Source organism: Malaclemys terrapin, chromosome 4 (assembly GCF_027887155.1).
Source record: "Malaclemys terrapin pileata isolate rMalTer1 chromosome 4, rMalTer1.hap1, whole genome shotgun sequence".
Classification (NCBI taxonomy): Eukaryota; Metazoa; Chordata; order Testudines; family Emydidae; genus Malaclemys; species Malaclemys terrapin.
In genome coordinates, this window is record NC_071508.1 from 88435329 (window position 1) to 88452032 (window position 16704).

Below are 16704 nucleotides of genomic sequence, written 5' to 3' on the forward strand. Positions count from 1 at the left end.
TCTTAAATGGGGAAAACTATTATGGCTAACTGAGAGCTCGGAGTGGTGCACAGAGTTAAGGTGTAAGTAAAATTGTTCTGTTCCTCAGTGGTCTGTATGGTAGCGGGGAAGCAACATTAGTCTGTGACAGATTAAATATGGATAATCTGCTGTCAACAGAATCTGTTGTAACTCTAACATCATTTTTCTCTGTGTCTTGGTTTCTGCTGCTGAGCCGTTCACCAGTGCATATGTCAGTTTAAAATTAATATATAAACAAGTTTCAGAGTAGCAGCCGTGTTAGTCTGTATCCGCAAAAAGAACAGGAGTACTTGTGGCACCTTAGAGACTAACAAATTTATTAGAGCATAAGCTTTCGTGGACTACAGCCCACTTCTTCGGATGCATACAGAGTGGAATAAATATTGAGGAGATATATATACACACATACAGAGAGCATAAACAGGTGGGAGTTGTCTTACCAATTCTGAGAGACCAATTAAGTAAGAGAAAAAAAAAAAACTTTTGAAGTGATAATCAAAATAGCCCAGTACAGACAGTTTGATAAGAAGTGTGAGTAGTTCATTCATGTGATAGCCTGGGGTTGCAAACATGATGATCAAATTCAGCATCTGCAGTAGGCAAGACTGCCTTACAACCCCAGGAAACCTTGAAATTAAATTAATTTTTGAAATGTAGAAGTGGAGACTGCAAATCAAAGTTGACTTGAGATTTTTTTAAAAAATGCTTCTAAAGTTAAGGGGAAATCATCCAGGTTCATGGCTATAATGCTTCAGTCTGTCATTGTGGTGGAGATAGATTCTTTGCAAAGATTACATTCCTGCCCATCCATCCTGAGGAAAGCATAGGGAAAGTGTAAACACTATGAAAAAGGGGCATCCAGTATCCCCTAGACATCAGACCTGCGTTCCAAAGGGAATGGAAGAATTGCAGAACTCCAACTCCTAGTGTAACGAGGGAGCACTATATTTTAAACATCCATAATTGGTAGAAGAGGAGCCTTGAATGTGTCATGGACAGGGGACATCTTGTAGACCTCAGACTTCTGATCAGAGGAAAGGCTGTCCTGAAGATATTTGATATCTGCACAGCACTAATGTTTAGTTTGTCATTCCCCCTGGAACTGACACAATTGTCTCCAGGTGGAAACAGAGATTGAATGTCCTCAAAAGGGCAAAAATCCCCTCATATTTTAGAGGGAATAGAAAGGAACTTGAGTTTTCCACTGCCCCAGCAATCAGACCCTACTGTTGTTTTGGCTTTTGGAAATAGTTATATGCATTTGTGCAGAATAGAGGCTATCCAATTTATTGAATGTCACATGTATGTTTATGATTGTAGGCAGCTGGCATATGTATGCATTTGGTGCAAAGCAGCTCATGGCTGAACTGAAGGAGATAAGGGAGACTGTGACAGGTCGGTAGCTCACTGCTGCGGTGCCTCCTCCTGGTCGTCTCGCCAGTAGAGCACCCTCTTTGGGTGGCATCCCGCCTGTCGTCTCGCCTTCGCGGGGTGCGCGGACTTGCGCTGCTCTCAACGTACGGCGTCCTCTTTCGGAGCACTGTCCTCCGACAGTGTCCCTTTGTCCATTCACACCCCCTTCCGGGGGGGGGGTGGGGGGCTGGTAAACAACAGCCCCACACCTTCAAGCCTGATCCTCACAGTCCAGGACCTGGCGTAGTTCTGGCTGGCCGCTCCCTGCGGCCTGTGGCTGTGCGTAGGGCACCACAGCAAACAAAGGGGGGAAGAAGGGGGGGGGGGGACTCAGGCCCGCCCACTACTCTGAGTCCCGGTCCAGAGGCCCTCGGGTGACAGTCTCGCTGTCTTCCTTCTCCTTCCTCCTCTGTCTATCCCTCTGGACCGCTTCCCCAACAGCCCTTCTCTACGCTAGGCCTCCTCCTCCCAGGCCTGCCGCCTGGCAGGCTATGGAGTAGGGCCTTCTCCCACTTTCCCGAGCTGGCCTGCACTGCGCTGTCCGTGGTGCTGGCCTCCCAGCTCTGGAGACAGACCTTCCCCTCTGAAGGCCTGGGACAGACTGACTGCTCCTGCTCTGGGCAGACTTTTATATGGCTAAGCCGGGCCCTGATTGGCTGGCCCCAATCTGTCCTCTGATTGGCTCTCTGTAAGCCCTTCCCTGATTGGTTGTGCGTCTGCGCAGGCGCCTAGGCCTGCTGCAGCCCACCCTCTCTGGGCGTGGGGCAATCGCCCCACCACAGAGACAGAGAGGTACGTAGATGAGACTTTCCGGGACACAGTAGAGCAGTCCCACCCCCAGTCTGACAGCTTCTGTGCTTTTGAGGAGGATGAAAGTCTCAGGGAAGAAGACCATCAACTGGAGCAGAAGGAAATGATCCCATAGTTAGGACCCTCTTTCCAGATGATATCATAGTATCCTCTCACATTGAGGATACCCCTTCTGGGGGAGGGGACCCCAGTTATCAGGAAGAGATAGATAATAGTAATGGGGGATTCAATTATTAGAAATATAGATAACTGGGTTTGTGATGACTGGGAGAACCTGCATGGTGAATTGCTTGCTGGGTGTGAAGGATGCGGCTCTCTCAAGACATCTAAACAGACTTGTGTGCAGTGCTGGGGAGGAGCTGATGGTCGTACTATAGGTAGGTACAAGTGACATACAGAAAGATCAGTGTGAGGTCCTGGGGGCCAAATTTAGGCTTCTAGGTGAGAGATGAAAGTCCAGGACCTCCATGGTAACCATCTCTGAAATGCTTCCAGTTCCATGTGCAGGCCAGTTAGACAGGCAGAACTACAGGGTCTCAATGTGTGGATGAGACAGTGGTGTAGGGAGAAGGGTTATAGGTCAATTAGGAACCTTTTGGGAAAGAATGACCCTATACAGGAAGGATGGGCTCCACCTAAACCAAAACGATTGCTGGCATGTAAAATTAAAAAGGTAGTAGAGAAATTTTTAAACTTAAGAGGTAGGGAAAAGCTGACAGTTGAGAAGGAGCACACAGTTTGGACAGAGACATCCCATAGGGGAGGATCTCTTAATGGGCATTCTCTATATCCTAACAAAGAGGAGAGGATAGAATTTGGTAAAGTACAGGTAGGAGCTGAAGAGAAACAGTCAAATGAGAGTCCCATTCAGTTACATCACATGAAGGCAGACAAGTAAATATTGACAAATTTTATAAGTGTTTGTATACAAATGCTAATCCCAAGAGATCAGCCACATAACCAGGTCAATATATAACTCAGAACTTACCCAATAATCACACTGTTGCCAATTCTTTAGTATCTAATGTCTAAAGGTTTATTTATAAGAGAAAAGAAAGAGGAGAGATTTAAAAGGGTTAAGGAAGTCATATACAGACAATCATTGCAAAGCTCTTGGATGAGGTTTGTATCAGTGATGTTACAGACGGCTGGCTTGTAACAACTCTGGTAACTTCCAAAACATTGGAAAGTCCTCAGTCCATAGTCAATCTGTTTCGTTTAGTGTAAGTCTGTAGTCCAGAGATCAGAGCAGGAAAGAGGCAAAATGGAGATGCTTCCAGGGTCTTTTATACCTTCCCCATGTGGAGGGAATTTCACTGTCCCAAACACAGCTCTCAGCCTTAGTTTCTGCAAAAATTACAAGTACAAGAAGGAATGCAGGGTCATGTGAGCAAGTCACATGCCCTTACATGACTTGATGATTCATAGGAGCAGCAATTACCCATATTCTGGCTAAAGCATCCATAGGAAAGCTCACTGGGTGAGGAAGAGCTTCTTCTATGGCCCATTGTGAGAGCTGAGTGTTCTTTAATGGGCCATCAACTTGAACAGTTCATTCACAATGTGCTGGCCAGACTGGATGTAAATTACCTGGTGGGTGTTCTCCCAGGAGCAAACACACTTGAAATAGATAGATAGATAGATAGATAGACAAATAGATAGATAGATATAGCCAATATTCATCACTTCAGATACAAAAATGATACATGCATATAAACAGGATAATCATACTTGGCAAACAATAACTTCCATTGACACCTTACATAATATACTGTGTACAAGATGTGTTGCAATTGTCTAACAGGGACAGTAGTAATGATACAAATGGTCATGTTCCAATCATACACCATCAGACACAGTAATACCAGCATACAAAATAAATAGGAAGGACAGAGTAGATCATGCTTGTGGGGGAGTGGCACTATATGTGAAAGCACACATAGAGTTAAATATATTAAAAATCTTAAGACTCAAACTGTACCATAGAATCTTTATGGATAGAAATTCCATGCTTGAATAATTAGAGTAAAGCAGTAGGAATATACTACCAACCACCTGACCAGGATGATGGTGATTATGAAATGCTCAGGGAGATTAGAGAGGCTACAAAAATAGAAAACTGAATAATAATGGGGTATTTCACATATCTCCATGTTGACTGGATATATGTCATTTCAGGCTGGGATGCAGAGTTAAAATTTCTAGACACCATAAATGAATGCTTCTTGGTGCAGCTAGTCCTGGAACCGACAAAGGGAGAGGCAACTCTAGATTTAGTCCTAAATGGTGCACAGGATCTGGTCCAAGAGGTTAATATAGTTGAACAGCTCAGTAATAATGACCATAATGTAATTAAATTTAACATCTTGTGTGTGTGGCTAAATTAGAAGTCATGCCGCAGAACTACCAGAATTTTCAATTCTCATCTTTTCTTCCACTATTAGTATTAAAGTGGGGGCAAAACCAGTGATTCTGAATAGAGAAATAAAGTGGCCTGATTCTACCATCTTCCTTTACTGAAATGTTTGACTGCTCTGAGCTAGATCTTCTCTTGACCCTTTCCCCTTTCGTGCTGTCTATATGGAAAATAGGCTCTAAATTTAGCAGACTGGTCATGTAGATAACAAGAGAGAGAGAGTGTGGCATGGCTCAGGTGATTATTTAGGGTTACCATATTTCAACAAGCAAAAAAGAGGACGGGAGGAGCCCCGCCCTAGCCCCGCCCCTGCCCCTCCCACTTCCCGCCCCCCCAGAACCCCCAACCCTCCCCCCGTTCCTTGTCCCCTGACTGCCCCCTCCTGGGACCCCTGCCCCTAACTGCCCCCCGGGACTCCACTCCCTATCTAAGCCTCCTTGCCTCTTGTCCCCTGACTGCCCCAACCCTTATCCACACCCCCACCCCCAGACAGACCCCTGGGACTCCCACGCCCCATCCAACCACTCCCCACCCCCTGACAGCCCCCCCCCGAACTCCCAACCCATCTAAACCCCTCTGCTCCCTGTCCCCTGACTGCTCCGATCCCTCTCCCCACCCCTGCCCCCTGACAGCCCCCCCCAGAACTCCCAACCCATCTAAACCCCTCTGCTCCCTGTCCCCTGACTGCTCCGATCCCTCTCCCCACCCCTGCCCCCTGACAGCCCCCCCCAGAACTCCCAACCCATCTAAACCCCTCTGCTCCCTGTCCCCTGACTGCTCCGATCCCTCTCCACACTCCTGCCCCCTGACAGCTCCCCCCCAGAACTCCCAACCCATCTAAACCCCTCTGCTCCCTGTCCCCTGACTGCTCCGATCCCTCTCCCCACTCCTGCCCCCTGACAGCCCCCCCCAGAACTCCCAACCCATCTAAACCCCTCTGCTCCCTGTCCCCTGACTGCTCCGATCCCTCTCCCCACTCCTGCCCCCTGACAGCTCCCCCCCAGAACTCCCAGCCCCCTACCCCCCGCTCCTTGTCCCCTGACTGCCCCCTCCTGGGACCCCTGCTCCTAACTGCCCTCCAGAACCCCACCCCCTACCTAAGACTCCCTGTTCCTTGTCCCCTAACTGCCCCCTCCTAAGACCCCCCCCAACTGCTCCCCAGGACCCTACCCCCTACCTGTACCCTGACTGCCCAAAACTTTCTCCACTCCCCTCCAAAAGCCCCCCCCCCGTTTCTTGACTGCCCCCTCCAGAACCTCCCTGTCCCTTCTCCTGCCCCCCCTTACCCTGCTGCTCAGAACAGGGTGTTGGGCTCTGTGCCAGCCGGACACATGGCTGAGCTCCCCTGCACAACACAAAACCCGGTCCCTGGCCCTGCACAGGGCTGCGGGACCGGGCTGCAGGAGGAGGAGCTGCCGGCCGGCTCAGAATGCAGGGAGTGGGGGTGGGAGGAGGAAGCTGCTCCGGAATCCAGCCCGGGACTTTCCTGCAGCCCTCCCAGCCGCTCGCTCTGCCGGGGGAGGAGGAAATCCCGGACATTGTGAGTGCTTTACAAATTCCCCCCGGACGCTATTTTTAGCACACAAAAGGAGGACATGTCCGGGTAAATCCGGACGAATGGTAACCCTAGATTATTAAGCTGAGTAGTCTCCCTATAGATTGCTGATTCAAAGAGAGCCCAGATCAGCAGTGATTGTAAAGTGTTCCACACCATGAAAAACAGCCCCCCCACTCCCCGAATTGGCATAAATTCTCAGTTGTGAAGGCAAAAAATGCCAAAATGCCAATTCATGTCTGTTTCTTTAAACTGCTTTTTGAGCAAAAATTCAGAAAAAAAATATCTAAATTTTATTTTGACATATTTTTCAAAATGAAATGTTTTGATTTTTCAGTTTGAAATGATTTTTTGTTTCAGATTTCCCAAAAATCTTTTAAAAGGTTGAAAATGAAACAAAACGTTTAGGTTTTGTTGAAATGAAATGTTTCATTTGACCCAAAACAAGCCTTTTTCAATTTATTGATTTGACAAAAATTTTAATTTGGTTTTGACCCGAACCAAAATGAATTTTAATTTTTTTCATAATTGCCAGCAAACCAAAAAATCCATTATTTCACACAGCTGTAGCTGAGAAGGGAGTATTAGAAAGTTTGAGCTGCTGCTGCCATCAATGTTGTACCTGTTATGTCAATAAAAAAGACATACTAACTTTCATCAACACTAATTTTTACACACACACACACACACACACACACACACACACACACACACACACACACACACACACACACACTTCAACTTGTTCTAGTCAGATGCCAGCTAGTAAGTATAGTATAGCAATACACACAGCACCATTTGTCTCACTCCCAAGGTAACTCACATCACTGCACATATTAAGGATGTAAGTTCAGCTTTGATTTGTTCCACTGTTTTGGGGAGTCATGTTTGGATTGACTACATTACTTATGTGCTGGAGCCATGTGTGTGTGATGCAGCTATTCCCAAATATGTGGCAACCAATGCCAGGAGCAACTGAAACTATCTGAAATTTTGCTTAATTTTTCCACTTGCTTCATTTTTTTCCAATTCTTTTACTTTTACCTTTGAAGTGCATTAATTATTCTGGGCCAGCTGTCTTCTGTGTGAGTTTTGACTGAGTAAGGAATTCAAGATATGGCCCAATAGGAAAAAATGGAAGTCGTTGACATGTCTGGAACTTAGTCTTCCATTTCTAGGATTGTTCATGTAAGCCTTGCATTAACCAATCATATCAATACATTTTCAATCCCTTTTCCCCTTCTTCCCAGTGACAAGGGAGTTGGAATAGCTTAGCAAATCTTAGCAAATGACATGAAAAGATTCCATGGCACCTAGTTTTTGCTGGTGCCAATACTTTATCAGTATTTTGAGTATCTATAGTCACTATTCTTGCAAACCCAATGTAATCCTTTCCTTCCCCCTTGGCAGATTGAAGATATAATTACAAGAATGCAGGATGACAAAGCAGGTGGAGTTCCCATCCGAACAGTCAAGAGCTTTCTGTCTAAAATCCCCAGCGTCGTCACAGGTAAGAACCATGGTTTGAATGAAAGACTATGAATTAGTGCTAAAAGGAATATGGCCCTGTAACCTCGCAAATAAGAGGTGAGTATGGGAGGAAGAGGAAATGAAGGGAAAAGCTGACCTGGGCCTATTTTCTGGATGTGCCCTTCAGTCAAAGCATAAAAGATGATGCCAAATTGGTTCTCTTCTGTAAAAAGTAACAATTTTTAGCCAAGTGATTGGATTTCCTTAGGGTGATCTCTGAAAACCTGTTAAGTGTTTGTATAGCTCTAGTCTGCATCACAACATTGCCATGCAATATCTTATATAGTGACATCACACAGGAACAGGGGGATACAGGCTCCCGTTTGAGACATTAGAAATAAAGTTGGCAAATACAGCACATGATCAGCAGATAGACAAAAAGGTCGGCTAAAGTCAGGAGGCTTGAAAGAGCACTCGGGAGAGCTGCTGGGAAGATAATGTGAGGAATCTGTTTCTTGTCCTCCCCAGATACTGAATCACAGTTCCTTTAGACTTCTTCTGTGTGCACAGGCAGTAGCGTAGCTAGCGGGGTGCAGGGGAAGCAGCCACTTCCCCTCAGCAAATTTGCCCAAAGCGGCGCCTTTCCAACTGCAGCCGGAGGAGCGAGGAGGGGCGCAGGCTGGTCGCCTGCAGCACGGCTGGCAGCCATGGGTGGGCGGCGGGCACGCGGCCGGAGGAGGGGGGGGCGCAGGCTGGCGGCCAGCAGCCACAAGGGGACGGAGGGCGAGACCTGAGGAGTGGGGGGGTGCAGCATGGCGGCCAGCAGCCGCGGCCAGAGAAGCAAGGGGGACGGCCCGCGGGGGTGGCACGGCAGGGCCGGAGGAGCCATGGGGGGAGGGGCGGTGTGGCCGGAGGAGCCAGTCAAGGGGAGGGGGGGCGCAGAGCGGCCAGAGGAGGAGCCAGCTAAGGGGGGTGTGGCCAGAGGAGGAGCCAAGGGGGGTTCCTTTTAGGTTTGCTCCCCCTCCTCTTAGAAGCTGGCTACGCCACTGTGCACAGGAGCCCCATGGGAATATTAAATCTCTATTACAGGGACCATTCTAGCACAATGAAGTTGTGTCTCAACCTATGGAACCAGGGGTGACTCAGGAGCGTGGCATCGGAATATAGAGCCATTCCTTCCCAGAGGTCCAGCTTGGAACTTGTCCATGGCTATTGAGACCAAAAGTCATTGCCATGTGATAGATGCTCTTGGTGACAGATGTAGAATGAGTCAGGGGAGTCAGTTCCGTTCCCAGTGGACAGCTGTCCACCTCACAAAATCCCACAATGACACTAGTTCTAATTTTCTACTTTGTTTGCAATCCCAGCAGAGAAGATAAGGGTTTGAATAAACCATTAACTGTGAAATGTCCTCTCAGCCCTGGAGTATCTTTTTCCAGGCCAGGTCTGAAGCGCATTGTTGGGACAGTTTGAGGAAGCTTTCACTGCTGCTTTACCTGTTATGTGGATAAAGAGACTTTATTCTTTGTGGCACATTTCACTGACAATCAACTCATTACAATGATTAGTAAAAATGCAAAAAGCCAATATCCTCTTGTAAATAGGCAGTAAAATCTACTTTGAGGAAGGTTGGATTGACCAGAGACTTTCAGGTTAGGCTGATTCAGTCAGAGGGATGAGAAGAAGCATGATTTGACATCTCTGTATCAGAAACAATGGCCCATGTCCATGTTCAGCACAGGAGTGAAGTACAGACCTCCAGCAATGTAGAAGTCAAGGCAAGAATATGGAAAGTAACATGGTGTTGCTACTGATTTAGAGCTCAATCCTGCGAATACATTTTATCAAGCAATAGACTCTACTTCTGTGAGTAGTCCAATTGATTTCCAGGGTGTGACTCAATGTAGTAAGCAGTTTGCAGGATTAGGCATGGAAGAGAAACAATCTACAATGAGATGTGAAAAGACACTAAATTGAGGCTTATGACTGGAGCATATGTTGACTAATATTTTTGAAAGTTCCTAGGGAAAATAACTGTTTTATCTAGTTTGAAAACTCATCCTAAAGCTCTAGTGCAGAGTACACAAACAGGATGGCTCAATCCTTATTCAGCTAAGAGAGTTTGCCCATATTCTTGTTAATATTCATTGACCTGATTAAGCAAGTGATCTAGTCATCAAGCCATTAGGAGGAGGAAGAAAACAGGAGACATAACAGCATCTCTAAGCTGATTATATTTATCTTTAAGCACCACCACGGGAGACAGCTCCCCGGTAGAGTGAAAAGTGCCCTTTTTGCATTCTGCTATTCCAGAATAGCAGCTCCAATAGTGTCACCTTGAAATTGGTTCTCTCCACAGAGGAGAACTACAGTTCCAAACATTTTTAGTAAAGAGGGATGGAGCGAACGGAATCAGATAAAACAACAGAACCTAATCTAAAATGTGTGGAAACCTTTTCAGAGGAGGATGCAGGAAATGTGTTGTGTTGCTCAGTTGACAGTCCCTTCAGCTAACTTGAAACCTGAGCCAGTTCTTCTCAGCCAATTGTGGCTGTGACCTGGAGCTTTGGAGGTTGGACAGCAGGGAAAAACAGAGGTTAAATAAGGAATCTGAAGTCTCCTGCATTTTTCCTCTGCCCCCCGCTGCCTCTGCCCCTCGCAAATTGATGCTAGTTAGATTTATATCTATGATAAAAACAAAAGAAAGATTGTTTTGTCATGATACAATGCCAAATTACATTTCTTAACCCTTGATTTGCTTAATGTTCTTAGCATAGAAAGAAATACTTACAAAGCCTTTGACACTAAGAATAGACTTATCTGGAAAGATTTTAATTTCTGAAATCCAATGATGTTCTATATGTTCACAAACAGTCCAATTCCACATGGAAAATGTAATAAAAATGCCAAGGCATGACTTACTGTCAGGCTAACAATAGCCATGCTGTAATACACATGGGGTTACTTCTTGACTGCAGCAACGCAGTATACGGTACTGGCATTTTTCTTCCTCCTTCTTCTCAGCTGTGTGTGTAAACTGTGGAGAGTGGAAATCAGACACAGATCAGGAGGGAAGGTGGAACAGGGAGCTGTCAGAGGAGGGTTAGAATGGAATATGAGGAATTATGGGACTGTGACTCTGGGAAGTGAGGTTTGAGTAGAATAATGCCTTTTTTTTTTCACTTCACTTCAACACTCATCTTTGGCCAGTGGCGACCATGTGTGTTGTGGTACGGAAGGATGTGAATCTGCTATCTCCCTAAATGCCTATTGTAGTGAGTGTCTAGAACAGCACTCGCTGCAGTGGAAGAAACCACACATTCCCCTCTCAGGTAAAGTAAATGATGCCTCCAATAGTGTTCTGTTACTGGAATGCTGATACAGTTCACCACTCCATGGTATTCCATTTATCAAAAAGTAGTGTCAATACACCTCCTCAGTATATTAACCACCATTCCATTGCACCTGACTTCTACACCTCTGCCAATGCATCTCACTATTAACCTGGTATTTCCATACAAGGATCCCAGAGCTTTCAAACACTGCTATTTTTCATGCAAGGGCTCTCTGTACACCATTGCCGAAGCAATGTTGCACTGATCTGCAGCACCTATGCTATTCAGATATGGACAGCCCCTTTCACCAACAGCTCTGCCAAACCTGATTCCAAATCTTCTCCATGTTGGTCCTGAGCTTGTTCATACCTCTGATAATGTACCTCCCGGGTGACCTGTAATCCAATGCCTTTTAGCTATTCGTTCCCCTTCTGATTCACCTTAATCCGAACCTGTAACCCAGTGGTTCTCAATCTTTCCGGAGTACTGTACCCCTTGGAGGAGTCTGATTTGTCATAAAACTACTTGCTTACAAAATCAGACATAAAAATACAAAAGGGTCACAGCATGCTATTCTAAAAAATTGCTTTTGTTCTCATTTTTAACATATAATCATAAAATAAATATTATACTTCAATTTCAGTGTATGGTATATAGAGTAGTATAAACAAGTCATTGTCTGTATGAAATTTTAGTTTGTACTGACTTCACTAGTGCTTCTTATGTAGCCTGTTGTAAAACTAGGCAAATATCTAGATGACTTGATGTGCCCCCTGGAAGACCTCTACATACCCCCAGGGGTACAAGTACCCCTAGTTGAAACTCGCTGCTGTAATCCACTAACATCCTTCTGTTCTAGTACAACAGTCTTCTTCACCCAGCTCCACCAGTACACCTGAACTCTGATCTACACACCTTTATTCCAGTCTTGATCCACTTAGCACTTTAATTCCTCCTTATTCCTGATCTATAACCTACTACATTCCTGCTTTTCCTGTCTGCTGCTCTCAAAGGTTGCCAATTTGCTTCTCAACTGTCATATCCCTGCTGTTTCAGGCCTGGTTTTGCAAATTCCCCTCAAACTCGATCTGTACTTGCCCCAAATATTTCAGCCATGACCCCTTTTGCCTCGGACATTGTTGCCAAAGGGTTTCACCCCTAACCTGCAGCTTTTCCCTGTCATTCAGGGGAGACTGAGAACCAGGCATAGGGCAGGCAGGTGCAATACAATCTACCTCCACACAGCTCTGCCAATGCCCTTCATTCTTGATTTGTAGTATCTCTTTTATTTCAGGCCTGGGCATCTCTGAACAGAAACTGCCAATTTTGCTGAAGCTGGTCTGTAGTTTTCTTGGTGTGAACATACATTCACTTGAGACTAGTGATCTCAACTAAGCTTAAACTGCTGTATATTTCGCCTTAACAAGCCAGCATCTATCTTTTGACAAGTGTGCATGCAGTGGTCCCCAAACAAATCATAATGCCTCTTCTTTGATAGAGTGGCATTCAGCTGGAGGATATAAAGTCCATGTTACAGGGAAAGAGATAATTTATTATTAATAGTGCTCCCGGTCAATGGAGTTTGTGTTAGAATGGTAAAGTAGAACCATTTTACCACCTGAACAGGTTGTGCAGAAGGATTCTCAATTTCTGTCAAAACAATTTTTCACAGCCGGGCCATTGTGAAGATGAACTCTTGAGACGACTGTGAGGATAAGGTTATAGCCCCTTTCCTCGGGATTGTGCCTACTTCAAATTAAACACTTCAGTTAAGGGGACAAATTAGCTCCTCCTCTGCAGTTATGAAAGTCTCCTTTGCTGTGAAAGTATGCAAGTGGGGAGGTCGGCATGGGGAGGCATGATAAGCAATCCATTCCTCAGCAGTTCATAGAGAGCAGGGCATGGGGACTAGGCATGAGGTTTCTAAGAACAGGTTAGACCAGGGGTTGGCAACCTTTCATAAGTGATGTGCCGAGTCTTCATTTATTCACTCTAATTTAAGGTTTCGCATGCCTGTAATACATTTTAATGTTTTTAGAAGGTCTCTTTCTATAAGTCTATAATATATAACTAACCTATTGTTGAGGGTTAGCTCAGTGGTTTGAGCATTGGCCTGCTACACTGAAGGTTGTGAGCTCAATCCTTGAGGGGGCCATTTAGGGATCTGGGGCAAAATTGGTACTTGGCCCTGCTAGGGAATGCAGGGGACTGGACTTGATGACCTTTCAGGGTCTCTTCCAGTTCTATGAGATAGGTATATCTCCATATATATTATTATTATTATGTAAAGTAAATAAGGTTTTTAAAATCTTTAAGAAGCTTCATTTAAAATTAAATTAAAATGCAGAGCCCCCTGGACCAGTAGCCAAGACCCGGGCAGTGTGAGTGCCACTGAAAATCAGCTCGCGTGCCGTCTTTGGCACGCATGCCATAGGTTGACTACCCCTGGGTTAGACAAACACCTTTCAGGGGTGGTCTAGGTTAACTTGGTCCTGCCTCAGTGCAGGGAGCTGGACTAGAGGACTTCTCAAGATCTCTCCCAGCCCTACATTTCTATGATTCTGTGAAGGGTGGCTTTAGTTATTAGCCTGAAAGAGCCTCCACAGATGGTTCCAAAAAGGATTCTTCTTCCTGTGGCCCTGCTGCACATCTGCCTACTTAGTCTGGCTACATGATTTTAGCTGAGCCTTGTCCAGCATCCCTGAACTTTGAGATCTAGCATGAAACTTCCCCAGATTTAAAGCTAGTCCCTGTCTTTGTAATAGATGAAGCCAATATCTCAGATCCACTAACCCACCTGCTAGTCAAATTGTGAAACTGAACTTCTAATTTGGGTCCATTTTTGTTTCTACAGTTTTGCTTCCTGAAAAAATGCCCTCATGTGGACTTAAAATTTAGCACGTTGGCTGTATTTTCAGTACCGCAAGTGGTGTAAAGTGTAGGTAGTGCTTGGATGCTGCATTTTGGCTTTGGTGATGGTCTCACCTCTAAACAAAGTAAGGATCAGTTTGCATATTCTGTTCTTTTGGTAATGATGAATGAACCCATTTGGATAAAATAAGAATCTCACAAAATGCAAACCAACTTCCCAAAATAACTTTCAGGTGGATGTGTTTTTATACATTTCAACTTTAATCTTAAACGGTTTCTGGTGATTTTCCATATCTATGTTCTACAGTAAATTCAATGGTGTCCAATAGTCACTCATTGGAAACCAGCTCACGAGCCCCATATTCATATATATTTGCTTCTCACTGGAAATCAATTGCTCTGGGCAAGTTAAGTTTTTAAATTATTTCAAGCTAAGACTGAAGTGAGTTTCTTCACCACATCTTGGCGGTATTCTTTATTATGCATCTCCTCTTTCCATTACATTAGGAAATGTAATCCACTCTGCCCACAATGGGTGGGCTGTTGTACCCCTTTATTTAGTGTAGTCCAAAGCCTCCATGAATCACATCATATTAGACATGTCAGTTCCAATACACATACTGCATGGCTTGCAATTTTCTTCTTCAGTCTTCTCCTAAACTCTTTTGGTCCGGTGCCAGGACACAAATGAACCCAGTTAAGGAGCAGAAGAGTTATGCCAGCTTTATATGCAATTCCTTCTACCCCTTTTTCCTTTTGAACTTGCTAGTTTTGATTAAAGTAGGGGGAGAATGAGTTCAGTGCTACAAGTACACTAATTCGCTGCCAATTGCTAAAGCTTCATTCAATTCATTGCAAAGCAAAGATACAGAGAGCCTGATGTTCAGAGGGTTTGGGGATATTATAGAGTAAGACAAGGTTGTAAAAATGTAAATTAAAGTGACCAGTCTTTGAAACTAAATTATTAAAATGTGGGATTTTCTGCATATCTTTGAGTGGGGGTGTGAGTGAGCATGCGTGCACATACACAGACATATGCACAGCATATTATTCTCCAGTAAATAACTAACAAGAAAATAAACTTAAGAATAGTAGTTGTGTTGTACATTTTGACTAAATATCTAACAGGGTTCTGCATTATTTCTATCTTCTATCCATATATACAGTAATAAAATGTTTTTTGTGTATTATGTGCCACTGCCCACTGCTACAACCCAGTTGTGCATCAGATTTCATATAGTTAATGTAGATTCACAGCCATATTGTGAATATATTGTGCTTTTCTAATTTAAGCCTGATTTGTGCTTATTTTTTTCTGTGCAATTCATCCCCTAATACTGGCCTTCCCAGCTCTCTGGCAGAGAAACAGGCCAAACTGCATAGCTTGCTTGATGCCACAGCTACTCTGGGCTTGTGAGGGAGGTAGGGAAGCCTTCCTTCAAAGGTGGCTGTATACACTTCTCCCAAAGAACTGATTCTTAGCCATCTGCCCCCTTCAAGATTGTTCATCCCTGCTTACGAATCATATGGGGCTAACGTGATCTGTAAGAATGCAGATCCAGGCCTCAAGGATTGCCCCTAAATAATTTAAAGTTCACTTTTAAAATTGTTAGAATTAGACACTTTAATGAGCAATAGTTTTCACATGACAGCACTTAAAAACAGCCATGTTGACAGTGGAGAGCAGTAGTTAAGGAAATAGCCCAGTGCACAATGGTAGGGAGGAGTAAAATTTGGCCTAGAACATTGCAGCAAACTTTAATGTGTCATGTGATCTTTCATGTCCACAGAGTAGACAGAGCTATAAGGTATTATCCAAAAGATCCAGACTCTAATCTATCTGCCATGGAAGAATGAAGGGCTGAACATATCCTTCCAGGAGCTGAATGTGTGATTACTGTAAAGTCAAGGTATGATGAATCTGAGGCTTAGACAACAGACCTGTTACCTTGAGCTTCTGGTGGGCACATAAGAATCTGTCTAGCAGACAGGATTTGCCTCATTCTTAAGATTTGTCTACAACTGAGCTGGAAGGTGTGTTTCCCAGGTCATACAGATGTACCCAGCTCTAAAAACAACAGGATAGCCAGGTAACCAGGATAGCATGGGTGGTGGCTCGAGTTAGCCACCCAACAGGTACCCACACAAGCTGGGAATCGCACCTCCCACCTCAAATGGAGACATACCCTTAGTCAATTTAGACTTTCTGTCATGACTTGTCTTCTCTCTACAGACACCAGAGACATTTTCAAAATGGGGAAAAAAAGACGTAGCCATCTTATCAAGTTGGAATATCACAAAAGTATTGTTGCCTGCTGTAAAATAGAAGGCATAGAGGTTAATAGGCCAGACTGCTGATGAGAGCTGCCAGCAAGAATTCTGTGCTTGGCACAAGCAACCACAGTCATCTTGTGTTTTATTTGATTTTTTTTAAGGATTGCTTTCAGGACTTTTAGCCTTCAGCACAGGCATAGGAACTGGAATGAAATGGGGCTGACTTGATGATAATTTAACTATAGAAACAGGGGTTAGATGAATTGATAGTTCACTCTTGGTATCAAAACATTACTAGGTAAGAGTTTTCTTGGTGCTGACTACAGTCTTATAAAACACACTGCATTTAGCTGATGGAATATTGTGGTTAATGGATGGAGCATTAAAAAGAGTCATCGATATTTCACCACCTGTAGAAAGTCATGAAAATGAATGATTAATGACTCTTGCTTTTGTCCTGATGTCTTCAAAAGCATAACATTATTGTGAAAGTTTATTTCAGAATCTGAATGATATAGCACAAGAGCACAGATTGAATG

The 16704-nt window shown here is 44.5% G+C and overlaps 1 protein-coding gene across 6 annotated transcripts in view; it reads left to right on the top strand.

The window, feature by feature from the left end:
- The window catches only part of RGS6 (regulator of G protein signaling 6), a 516863-nt gene that overhangs the window by 325388 nt on the left and 174771 nt on the right, over nucleotides 1-16704 (top strand). For all 6 annotated transcript variants that reach the window (XM_054028464.1, XM_054028466.1, XM_054028465.1 and 3 more), the window contains one exon: nucleotides 7626-7725. In XM_054028464.1, coding sequence (XP_053884439.1) covers nucleotides 7626-7725 — 100 coding nt within the window. The remainder of the gene's footprint in view (nucleotides 1-7625; nucleotides 7726-16704) is intronic.